The sequence below is a fragment of the Spinacia oleracea genome, chromosome 2 (genome assembly GCF_020520425.1).
Source record: "Spinacia oleracea cultivar Varoflay chromosome 2, BTI_SOV_V1, whole genome shotgun sequence".
Classification (NCBI taxonomy): Eukaryota; Viridiplantae; Streptophyta; class Magnoliopsida; order Caryophyllales; family Amaranthaceae; genus Spinacia; species Spinacia oleracea.
Window position 1 is genome coordinate 91,761,936 of NC_079488.1, and position 13,345 is coordinate 91,775,280.

At 35.3% G+C, this 13,345-nt stretch overlaps 2 protein-coding genes and 1 pseudogene across 2 annotated transcripts; all 3 read right to left on the reverse strand.

The window, feature by feature from the left end:
• Positions 1-691: 691 nt before the first annotated feature.
• On the reverse strand, positions 692-3,100 carry LOC110793290 (protein NRT1/ PTR FAMILY 7.3-like). Its single transcript, XM_021998150.2, has 4 exons — positions 2,956-3,100; positions 2,640-2,857; positions 1,895-2,457; positions 692-1,770 (listed from the first exon to the last, which is right to left on the reverse strand). Exons 1-4 carry the CDS (start codon positions 3,098-3,100, stop codon positions 927-929), a joined length of 1,770 nt encoding a protein of 589 aa, XP_021853842.2. The 3' UTR covers positions 692-926.
• Positions 3,101-10,060: 6,960 nt separating this feature from the next.
• Positions 10,061-10,172, reverse strand: LOC130468355 (uncharacterized; annotated as a pseudogene).
• Positions 10,173-12,179: 2,007 nt separating this feature from the next.
• LOC110793288 (uncharacterized) lies at positions 12,180-13,345 on the reverse strand. The gene is made up of 2 exons (XM_021998149.1): positions 12,729-13,345; positions 12,180-12,543 (listed from the first exon to the last, which is right to left on the reverse strand). Exons 1-2 carry the CDS (start codon positions 13,343-13,345, stop codon positions 12,180-12,182), a joined length of 981 nt encoding a protein of 326 aa, XP_021853841.1.

Consider the following 13,345-nt stretch of genomic DNA (forward strand, 5'->3'; position numbering starts at 1 on the left):
TTGGTATACCTTATGTTCTTATAAAGTCACTTCATGTTCTTTATTAACTTGTTTAATAATTGGCCTGATGTTCTTTTTGGAATACATCATGTTCTTATATATTCACTTCATGTTCTTTTTACAATTAACAAATACGAAGGAACTATCCCGACACCAGCAATAACCATTCAAGCAGCAACTAGTTTTTTTAGAAAGTTTTAGTTTTAAATTTTTGTTTTGGAGGAAAAGAAAGATTTAGTTAGTTAGGGGTAATTAGTTGTGATAATGGGTCAAAGTTTGTTGGCCATCAGTTTGTTAGACGCAATCTTTGGTTTTTTCTTTTAATTTTAATTATAAAATGTAATTCTATCTTCTTTTCAGGTTTTTTTTTAAAAAAAATGCAAAAAGTATCAAAACGGTGTAGTTTTGATAGTGGTGTACGTAGAGCACTGTGCACCACGATCCACCTTCTAAATTGCGTGAACCTACTATAACATTATGGTTTTTTTTTATATAATCATTTTATATTCTAGACGCAGTTGAATTCATTATAAAGATGATCAAATTCAGTTACTCTTTGTGTAAAAAAATATGTGATGAAAATTCAGTTTCGAATTAGGAACATAAAAAAAAAAAAAAATACTTGAACCTGTTATGCTGTCAACTTTTTTGTATTAACAAGATTTAGGCAGAGTTTAACAGCTTGCTTAGCTATGCTAAATACAATAGTCACTTAATTCAATCTACATTAGCAACAAAATAAAGATAATTTATCATACAGAAAAAAAAAATTAACGTTGTTGGAAAATCAGTTTTATTTATAACTACAGTCTACAGTAGACGAAATCCTATGTACAAAAATTGCAAGTCATCAATCAGGAAACCAACTCTGCATTTCCTTCATGTTGATGACAGTCCAAAATATTATGAAAGGAGGTCTCCTTGTCCTAGACATTGATTTCTGGAACATGAGTTTCCTCTTTGGGTTGTTCAGATTGAACATATTTGTAAGAGTTAGCATAATACAAGTATGCCATGAAATCCAGTGTAGCTAGAGCTGCCAACAAGAAGAAAAACCTCTCTAAATGACCCTTATTTAGGTCTTGTGGGATCCATCCAGGCATACCGCCTCGTGTTGTTATCTTCATTAGTATAGTCACTATTATGCTACTCATGTAGTTCCCAAATGACATTGATAACATGCAAAGTGCACTCCCAAAGCTCTTTAGTCCTTGTGGTGCCTGTGCATTGAAGAATTCCAACTGACCAACATACATGAATACCTCAGATGCTCCAATTAGCATGAATTGAGGTATTTGCCAAAATATGCTTAAACTACTTGCCTCTTTGCAGTTGTTGCAATCCTCTGTAGTCGCGTATTTTAACCTATAAACCTCTACAATCCCGGCTGCTACCATTGCTAAAATTCCAAAGATAAGACCAATTCCCATTCTCTGGAGCTCACTTAGACCTTTCTTCCTTACTCGAATGATAAGTGGGTTCAATATACGACGATAGATGAAGATGAAGGATGCCACACTTAGGATGTCGAATACAGACATGCTTGCTGGTGGTATGTGAAAGCTTCCAATGTTTGCACTCATTGCTGCACCTTGCACTACAAACAGGGAAGCCATTTGAGTGAACATTACAGAGTACATTATAGTGCAATTCCATATTGGGAGGAGCCTCAATATGCATTTTACTTCTTCAACTTGTGTTACTGTACACAAGTTCCTTTCCTTGGAGGTTACACATTCTGAGGTTATAACTGCAGCTTTATCCAACATCCTGCAGAGCCATGACAATGAATCCATATATATTTCTCACATTTAATTTGCTACAAATTAATTAACAAACTCTAATTGATCTAAAATATATTGGTGCATGTGCAAATTGTAACTAAGAAACTTACGTTAATCCATGGGTGTGCAAGATCTGTCTCCTACCGTTTGTAGAGTATGTCTTTGCATCCAATTCATACAGACCTTCTCCTTCTGGTTGTACATGAGTCTTCCATTTGCTTATTGCAGCAACAAACACTTTGCAAAACCTCGAAATTGGATTTCCTTGGGATTTGTAGTGTCTATAACGAGGCGTACCACCAAGAAACAGGGCCAAAGCCATAAGGGCAGTTATAGCAGATGCAAAAAACCCAATTGCCCACTTTCCAGCATTTTCATAGTAGGCCAATATGGTGTTAGAAAACAGAGATCCTAAGTTGAAGGCCAAGTAAAAGTAACTAAAGAATGAGATTTTTGAACTGCTTTCTTTAGGATCATCTCCATCAAATTGATCAGCCCCAAATGTGGCGATGTTTGGTTGATATCCACCATTGCCAAGGGCCACCATATACAATGAGATGTAGAAGAGTGCTACATGGAAGCCAGAATGGGAGGTGCATGGAGTTAGTTCATCTCCACACCCATTAGGCTTGAGCAAGAATAAGTATGATGACAGTGACAATAATGCCAACCCCTGCAACATGGTTCATGAAAATTATTATATGCACAATAAAATTAAAAAGTGCACATATATTGCACATATAATACAATCAGAATAAAAAAAAGTAACAACTTGTCGAATTGAGGTCCATGAACACCTTACCTGATTTAACACGTACAAATTAAATGGCGTTGAAGTATATGATAGAAACTTACAAGGACAAAGATGGCTTGAAAAATGGTGCAAGTTTTGTATCGACCCCAGTAAGAATCACTGAGGAAGGCACCAACAAGGGAAAAGAGATAAACAGTTCCAGTCCATTTGCTAACATTATTTGCAGCATCAGCATTGGATTGTCCTACCACTCTTGTCAAAAACAACACCAGGTTTACTCCTACGCCGAAAAATGCCAATGTAGCCAGCCCTTGATTCACTACAATAAATATCATCCAGTAAACTTGGGGAATATTTGCTACCTAATTAAGTTACGTACTAAACAACAAACAGAGATATTCACGTATGAAATGTTACCTAAGATTAGAATACCAAGTCCCCATCTTCCGGTTTTAGCACGTACGGCTGGTTTACCGTGTACATCAACAGTTCCATCCAGAGTGTACTCTATTATTTCACTTTCGTCTCTTATTTTTTCCTGATAAAAAACGTCACAAACCATTTGGTACAGGATTATATATAAGAATTGTTAGAATATATGTTAAATATATTCTCCGGTACTGCTTCAAAATATGTTTATGTAATTTTAGGTCAATTCAGTTTTGGTTTTACTAAGTCAAGTAAGTTAGTGGCAGTTTTAGGTCAATTCATTTTTAAATGTGGGATCATGTTTACCCGCAGTCCCACGTACCCACATTTCTTGGAATTGTCAGTTGCTTTCCTATTGCAAAATGGAGTAGTTACGGAGTACTTATGTAAACTTTTATATATAGGCCCGGTATTTTTCAGGGGTTTTCTGAATTTATACTGAGTATATCATTAAAATGGTATACTAAGGGTAAAATAGTAACTTCATTTGGTATATTAAGAGTTAAATGGTAAGTTCATGTAATAAATTGAGTCTGGCCCACGAAAAATAACATTTATCTTTGACTTGTTAGTACCAAACTATGTTGTTTAGAACCAAAAAAAAAAAAAAAAAACCACGTTACCAAACTATGTTATTTGGTATCACATGAGAAAATACAACTATTTTTCTTGTACCAAACTATGTGGTTTGATAATAAATAAAAATGCAGAATATTAATATACCATTTCAATGGTATACTTAATATAGATTAAGATTTCCTCGTATTTCCCATTTTCAATGAATGCGGTAAAGTAATTCTTTCTCTCTATTCTATATCTTTTCGTTTTAACTCATAATTCCAACATTCTCTTGTATATAATTCATTCTCTTGAAAGAATTACGTGTCGATTGTACAAGGAGAATAATCTCACACTATACAAGGAGAATAATATCCCACTCATTTAGCTAACTAATAACGTACTACTCCCTCCGTCTCGTAATACTCGACTCGGTTTGACCGGCACAGAGTTTAAGGAACTTGAATTGACTTATTTAATTTAATAGGTAGTAGTTGATAGTGAGGTATTATTTTAATGTAGTTAGTGGGAAATGTGTAAAGGGGTGGGGTTGGGGGAGAGTAGGGGTTGAATTTTTAATTATTTTTTGTATGGAATAAGGGGTAGGTGGATTAATAGAGGTGGAGTGAGAAATAATATAATATTGTTAGAATATTTCCATTTTTAGAAACAGGTCAATTATTAAGGGACAGCCCGATAAGGAAAACAGGTCAAGTATTCCGGGACGGAGGGAGTATATGCTAACTAAATACAGTCTGTGTACTATGGATCATGGTGCACACGAGTATGGTGCACCATGTGCACCAAAAGAACACATGTGCATAAACAAAAGAACATGACATTACGACAAAAGAACATGCAATATAATGTTTTACTTTTTTGTTATAAAAAATCACAATTTATTAAAAATATAAAAAATATATGTCCATGTTCTTTTTACGTAACCAGATGTTCTTTTAATTATATACTAATGTTCTTAAGGTGCACCATGCTCTATGTGCACCATGATCCACCTTCTAAATTGCGAACTAAATAAGCTAACTTTGACTAATCTACAATCAAGAAAATACATTTAACATATTTTCTAACAAGAATGATACAATTATATAATTTGTATTCCAACTAGTGCTTTGTTTAGTGGATAGAGATTTCACCTGTTAAAATGTTAATCTAAAATAATCTATATTTAGAATAGTATTATATAAAAATCTAGTAGTAGAGTGTGTAGAAAAATCTAGCTAAAATAATATCTAGAATTACTTAAGAAATATCTAGTTAAGTGTTTAAAAAATCTAGTTAGTAAAGAAGGTAGAAAATTCTAGAGAATGAAGATGACCTATATTGAACAATTATAAATAGAGCTTTGTTGTACGGTGATGTGGGGCATGAAATGAGAAATGAAATAACATTTTATCTCATGCTCATCTTTGTTCTCCATATTAAAACATAAGTATAAAATACCCACCAAGTCTTCCACGACCAAATTTCTAACACCACCTAAGAACTTTGAAGTCATAAGTTCAATCCTTATCTACTAGTTACGAAAAGTATACACTTCATATGCATGATAGGGAAACACTTTTATAAAAATTCAAGCAAAAAACAATTTTTAAAGCCAAGTCATATTTATCAAAGTTTTTAAAATTTAACCAAAAATTACAATGGTTTAATTTTTAAAAGACGAGGGAGTACCAAATAAATTGTGAACCTGTTGCCAAAAAAAATAGCAATTGCGGTGGACACAATATCATTTGTACGTGTGTAATTGTCTAAGCCAACAATTGGCCTCTTTTCAACTTGAGTAGAACAACAAACAACAAACAGAGATATTCAATGACAAAAACAAGTATGAAATCAAATGTTACCTAAAATTAGAATACCAAGTCCCCATCTTCCGATTTTAGCACGTACTACTGGTTTATCGTGTACATCAACAGTTCCATCAAAAATGTATTCTATTATTTCACTTTCGTCTCTCATTTTTTCCTGATAAACAACGTCAAATAACATTTGGTACAGGATTCATATATGAGAATTGTTAGAATATATGTTAAATATATTCTCTGTGGAAGGTAATGCTTCAGTTTTGGTTTTACTAAGTCAAGTAAGTTAGTGGCAGTTTTGGATTTGTTTGATTATGATAAGTTAGTTGTGTTAGGGGAGTTAAATATGTGGGATCATGTTTACCCACAGTCCCACATACCCATGTTTCTTGGAATTGTAAGTTGCTTTCCTGTTGCAAAGTACTCCTTAGGCCTTTATATATAGGCTGAATGCAGTAAAGTAATTCTTTCTCACAAGGAGAATAATCTCAGACTATACAAGGAGAATAATATCCCACTAATTTAGATAACTAATAGCGTAATATATGCTAACTAAATAAGCTAAATTTGACTAATATACAATCAAGAGAATATATTAACATATTTTCTAACAAGAATGATACAAGTATATAATTCGTATTCCAACTAATGCTTTGTTTAGTTGATAGAGGTTTCACCTGTTAAAATGTTAATCTAAAATAATAAGGCCTCTATTCTATTCGACTTATTTTGACTTATTTCAGTTCAGAAAACTGCAGATAATATAAGTTCAGCAATAAGGATTTTCAGACATTTTCACACACAAATAAGTTTATTTCAGACAAAATAAGTTTTTTTCAGATAAATTCAGTTAAGTTCAGATAAGTTCAGATAAGTTAAGTTAAGTTTAGATAAGTTCAGATAATATAAGTTCAGTCAAAATAAGTCAATAGAACGAAGCCTAAAATAATATCTACAATTTACTTAAGAAAAATTTAGTTAAGTGTCTAAAAAAATCTAGTTAGTGAAGAAGGTAGAAAATTCTATAGAAAAATGAAGATAACCTATATCGTACAATTATGAATAGAGCTTTGTTGTACGGTGATGTGGGGCATATCTCATGCTCACCCGTGTTCTCCATATTAAAACACAAGTATAAAATACCCACCAAGTCTTCCACAACCAAATTTCTAACACCACCTAATAACTTTGAAGTCACAAGTTCAATCCTTAGTTATCAGTTACGAAAAGTATACACTTCATATACATGATAGGGAAACACTTTTATAAAAATTCAAGCAAAAAGCAATTTTTAAAGCTAAGTCATATTTATCAAAAAAAAATTAAAGTTTTGACCAAAAATTACAATGGTTTAAATTTTAAAAGACGAGGGAATACCAAATAAAGTGTGAACTTGTTGCCAAAAAAGTAGCAATTGCGTTGGACACAATATCATTTGTACGTGTGTAATTGTCTAAGCCAACAATTGACCACTTTTCAACTTGAGTAGAACACGTGTAATAAATTTGGTTGATGATTTTGAGGTAAATATTTATGGCCTTACCTTCAATATATACAATGGTTGGCAGTTGCGATTTTTTTTGGTTACTTTGCATTTTGGTACCATTTTTTTAGGCTAAAAGTAGCAAATAAATTAAGTATGGAGTAAATATTAAACAAAAATATCAAATAAAAATTGGTGAACCAATGAAATCTCATGACATTGTCAGAAAATTAGTTACCAAACTAACAAGGTTAAAGTCATATTTTTGCATCCTCAACTTTTAATTATGTCAAAAATGAATTATTATTTTATGCCGATCAAACAATCATTAAAAGAGGTTGTTACTCGTCTATTATATTTAGTTACGTACGTATCGTCCTTGAATTTTCATTTACGTACATCAAGAACAACCTAAGCTAAACAATACATACATTGTTAATACTCACCAACTAAGTACAATCCAGGCATCTAACTGATGATTGTACTTAAACAAGATTTGTTCTATAGGATCATACATTTGAATTCAAAAAGCTGTTAATGATTACATAGCGTCACTAGAAGAAATGGCTAGTTTAGCTCAATTTGTTGAGGATATTTCGGATGTATATGTCACCAAACAAGTCATAGATGACATGCCCAAAAATCGGACTACTGCAAAGCCTTGCACACTAACACATTTTTTTTTTTTTTTGTATTTATGACAATCATAAGGCGTGTCTAGAATTTCAAAATAGGGTATGCAAAATTATACTGCGTAAGAGTCTAAAAATTATAACATTCATACCCGAAATATTATCATATAATTCAAAGAATATAAGATATCGGTAATACATTGAACGAGAAAAAAATGACCGGCAATCCAATTTCCTTTATGATAACAAAATAGGCTAGGAAATAGGAAATTTAATATGAAGTAGTTTAAGATAAGTAGGTAAACTCTTGGGAAATTTTCAGGAATTGTGCATGGATTCTTGTGCATGGATTCTAGAGGCCAAATGTCCAATCTATGGGGAAGGTTTAAAATGTCAAAAGGCAAATGAAATTTAGGTTTTGTATTTATTGAACGATATTAAGTTGATTGAATAAGAACATGATTACATATCAGGTTTATATAGGAAATCATAAAGTATACTCTCATTTCCTGAACGTATGTACTAGAACCTTGACATATTCATACCCATCATAGGAAACCTTAACAAACTACTACTCGAAATCAAATCAAATCACAAAAATTAAACAAAAAAATTTAGAGAAATTATATTATAGCTTAATTTCACCCCATTCAACATTTTTAACTCATAAAACAAAAACTAAAGTACATTTATTTTTTATTTTGATAACAAATCAAACGAAAACATAAAGGAATTAGTTACCCCGTATAAAAGCGTTCATCGTGCATTTACATTATAAGGAGTAACTAATTAAAATGAATGAATACTCATATTAGTTAAATAATGCATTCAAATTAATCGAATTGAAGAACATGCTAAGATTATCAAAAGAAATATAATTCAAGTACCTCTTGGAAAATGTTAAAGCACGCCATTGTTATATTGTTGTCGTTGCCTAGGAAGCAAAAATCAAACAAATTATGTTTGCAAATTTGAAACAAAAAAAAGTTGAAAGTTAGTGAGAGATTAAGAGGAAAAAGAAGGATTAGGAAAGAAATTAAACAGGTTTGAGTTGGGAGAGTGCACTTGAAAGAGTGACCAAACTATACTCCGTATATATAGAGGAAATTTAGGGAATTTGTTATTTTTTTATTACTTAATCAATTATCAATAATCTATATATTAAAAGGCATATCACGTCATCTGATTAACAAGAAATACATATACTATCTTAGTCATCCATTAGATATGAACTTTATTGCGCATAAATATATATATAGCTTGGAACGTCAAAGGGTATAATTATACGCCAAACTTTTTACATAATGCGTAACACATACGAAGTATATCATATTCAAAGTAGTAATCCGGGACATCTTCCAGACATCAAACACTAGTTATATACTAAAAGATACACCAAGAGACGACACGTGTCATTCATGGTGTATTCTTACTTTAAAAAAAGAACTAACTAGTTTTTTGGCTCGGGCGATGCACCGAGTCACTACATTAATAACATTTATATTTACTATTTATTTTTTTGCAATGATAACATGAAATATCTAATAGTTTAGTGGTAAATACTTTATTGTTTAAACTCAAGGTCAAAGGTTCAAACCTTACACAAATCATGTTTGGCATTTTTTTATGTATATGAAGATTACATGGAGAGAACAACTCATAAGCAGAGCGCCACATGACAGTACTAGTCTTATATGCACTCTATGCGTGCGAGAAATATATAAAATTAAAAATTGAGTTTGTACAACTAAATATATAAAAGTTCAGAAACTGTTGACATCTAAATTTCATTTGAAGTTATGAACAGTTGACATGATATCAATATATACATACAAAGGATGAATTCGAAAAGTCATTAAAACTCCATACAAACCTTCATTTGCATAAGCCATAAGATTACATGGATATCAATCACCTGGTTAGGCTAATTTCTAGTTATATCGCTATACATATGGTCATATGGAACATGGGTTAGCCTTGTAGTTGAGTTGTGAATTCATCTATATTTGTACAGGATAGACGACTAATTTTCTGTTCATTCCATGTGTTGGTGAGTTTTTGTAAGAGAGAAGATTGTAGGAAATGTTAATTACACTTGTAAAAAGTGAACCAACTGAAATATGAAACATAAGAATATGATATATGGAGTATAACAACATTTAGCTACAAACTAGTTTTTGGGCCCGGGCGATGCCCCGAGTTACTACGTTAACAACATTCACATTTACTTATATATAACTTTTTTTGCAATGATAACATGAAATATTTAATAGCTTGGTGGTAAAAGCTTTATTGTTTAAACTCAAGATCAAGAGTTCAAACCTTATGCTAATCACATTTGACATTTTTTTTAATGTATATAAAGCTTACTGGAGCGAACGACCCATAAACAGAGCGCCACGTGTCACGTATGCTATTTTATAAACGCCTTTTAATATATAGTATAGATGTATGGGAACTACTGCTTAGTACAATAGTACTTAATTGGTAAGATATGGTTGATCATGATCCGAGTTTGTTCTTATTTTAGAAGACATATTAATGCATAATAACCATAAAGATGAAATTGCAAATTTATTTCGTGTAAAGAAACAGAAAATGTAGTGACTTGTTCGAGGCCATATAATCGACACAAACAGAATTCAAAAAGCATGGAGAATCACCCACTCCGGTTGCTGTTGGACCCTTTTCTTGGTGTCCCACGTACTTTCCATCCACCTTGACGTTAGATGGGTTCCTGTCAAGGGTGGGAGTGTTCGGTCAGATCTAGGGATTTCTTCACCAGGTGGCGTTGCTAGGTTCAGCCGTCGCCTAGTCTCCCTTTCTTCACGGAAGAGAAAAGTTTGCATGATGGTTATGGCCGCGGCAAGCTCTTCCCGCGTAGGGATTGGATGTCTAGGGGTCACGACGGTGGTGGCCCTGCTCGGCTGTGGCCGTGCCTCTGACCGTGGGCGCGCCTCTGATCGAGGACGCACCTCTGCTTCGGACTCGGAGTCCGTGTGAACGCAGACATTGTCATTATCCAATTTTGGAGCAAAAATGGTTGATTTCTCAAGGCTTTGACGTATCTTCCCCAAAGACGGCACCAAATTGTTCCGGTGTTGAAACAATGAGTTTCGAATGAAGGCTCTATTCGTTGATGTGGAAGATCTTGCTAGCTTGAATGAGTCGTGTCCGAATTTACCTGCACAATGAACAATGTAACTGGCTTCGGGGTGTTCCGAGGAAAGCCCCTCCGATGCCTAAGTAAGTACGATGCTAGGATTCTAGAGAGAGTTCTCTAGAGAGTAGTCTTAAGGCAATAAATTGGACGTACCTTGATGTATGAGCCTTAGCGGCTTATTTATAATGTTTGTGTAGTAAATGCCCCAATAGGTCATTTATTACTTGGTGGACTTTGGGGCTTGTGTTTGGCTGAATAGCCTTTGAGGGGTGAATGACTTTATATGTTGTTGGTGTAGTCTTTTGGGGTTTTGAACTGTAGGCCCAATTAGAAATCAATTAGGCACCCAAACAGTAACTGTAAAAATATTTATGAAACGGATGTTTTTTTTTTATTCAAAGGAGGACAAAGCCCAAATAAACAGAAAAGAAGCAACACTAAGCAAAAAAAAGAAACTACTGAGGGACAAGCCGTGGCAGAGCCACACCCCTGCTATCCTCTTCTAAGATACGGTTCAATTCTAAAGGTACAGATTGTAAAATATGAAGCCTAAGGCTTTGAGCGACTCCATGATTGGCAAGCCAATCCGCCGCGCGATTCCCTTCGCGGTAAATGTGGATCACCTTCACTGTCCAACGAGCATCATTGAGCATTTTTTTGCAATAATTAATATGGGGAGTGTATTCTCCATGAGTAGCTTCATCTCCTTGCAGTACTTGGACACATGAGAGACTATCAAGTTGAACCTCCAGTTTGCTCACATTCAAGTTTTGGGCCAGCTCAAGCCCCATGATAAGAGCCATCATTTCTGCTCTGAATGCTGTACAATGGCCATAGTTTGCAGCCAAGCCTGAGATGAACTTCCCCTCACTGTCACGAATTAACGCCCCTCCTCCACCTGGGCCCGAAGCACCCTTAGCAGCTCCATCACTGTTTAGCACATACACCCCTGCAGGTGGGGGGTTCCAACGAATAAAGGCCTGTACTCTTGCTGAGTTCGTACCATTCTGCTGAACTGTAACATCAGTGAGGCTTCTAATTGTCTCATCCACTCTGACTTTCAAAAAACCAGCAATATCTATTGGAATATCTTGATTGCGATTAAAGACAAAGCAATTTCTCCATTTCCATATCCACCAGATTGTCACTCCAAATGATGTAGGCCAACTCTCATCACTCGAATTTGCAGCACCTCTGAGGTTTACAGTGAGCCAGTCTCTCAGGGGGAGCTGAAAGAACTGCAGGTGTAGGGCGAGTCCACCTATTTTCCTCCATACCATTCTTGCATCAGGGCAGTCACGTAGAGTATGGAGCGTTGATTCCTCGCTTTCATCACATATATGGCATTTTGGGTTGTCTGACATTCTTCTTTTGAATCTGTTCAGGTTACAAAGTATCCTGTCGTGGCAGGATAGCCACAGGAACGCCCGTATCCTTTGTTGTACAGGAGCTTTCCACATAGCCTCCCAACAAACATCATCTATGTTGTCCTCCTCATGTCTCATGATGCATAAGGCTGATTTTATAGAAAATTTACCATGAGAGTTTCCTTTCTAGTAAACCAGATCCCCAACTTCACTATCCATTCTCAACTCATGTGATTGGATGAGCTTTAATGTGTCAGAGTGTAGGTATGGCGCAAACACCTCCCAACGCCACCCATGATTAATTTCCCACATCTCAGCAACCGTAGCACCAGCAATACTCAAAGGGATTGGTTCTGTTGCGAGGTCACTCAAAGGTTGATTAGTAACCCACTTGTGATCCCAAAAGAGGGTTTGGGAGCCATTGCCCACTTCCATGCGCATACCCTCACATAGAAGCTTGGCATTATCTGTTATACCACGCCACACATTTGACATCCCCGTCTTGGGTTCAAACATATCGATATCACATCTCCCTTTACAATACTTGGCTCTAATAACCATGACCATAATGTGTTTGGTTCCGAAAGAACCCTCCACCCGAGCTTAGACAGGAAGGCAGAATTGGCTTGTCGGGCCGACCTCAGCCCTACTCCCCCATGGTTTCTTGGTTTCTGAAGAGTTTCCCACGCAAGTAAATGAGTAGCTCTTTTTTCCTCATTACCCCCCCACACAAACCTCCTTGTTTTTCTGTCAATATCATCACAGATTGTGCGAGGTATCTTAGCCGTTTGCATAGAGTAGCAAGCAATGGTTGACAAAGTAGATTTTGCCAAAGTGATCCGGCCCGCAAGAGAAAGGTATTTTGTCTTCCAACCTGAGAGTCGCCGATCGATTTTCTCACAAAGATGGCCAAACGTTTCCCTGGTCACTCGGCTAGTCAGTGATGGCATCCCCAAATACATACCAAGGTCAGTAGTAGCTTCCATTCCCAGACATGAGCTAATTTCCAGTTGCTTTGAATCACTGACATTGTTGGAGAAATAGACTCGTGATTTGGGGAGGCTAACTTTTTGGCCAGGCGCACCACAGAACCTTTCCAAGCAGTGCTTAATTACATGGGCTTGTTCACAATTAGCCTCAGCAAATAATACAATATCATCGGCAAAGAACAAATTCGACAGGAGGGGACCATTACGACTCGCACGAATTGGCTGCCAAGTTTTAGCTACAATGGCTTCCTCAATAACTTGGTAGAAGCGTTCCATACACATCACAAACAAGTAGGGGGAGAGGGGATCTAGCTCCTTGTCGAATCCCCCTACTAGGCTTGAATTTTTGTGACGGATCTCCAT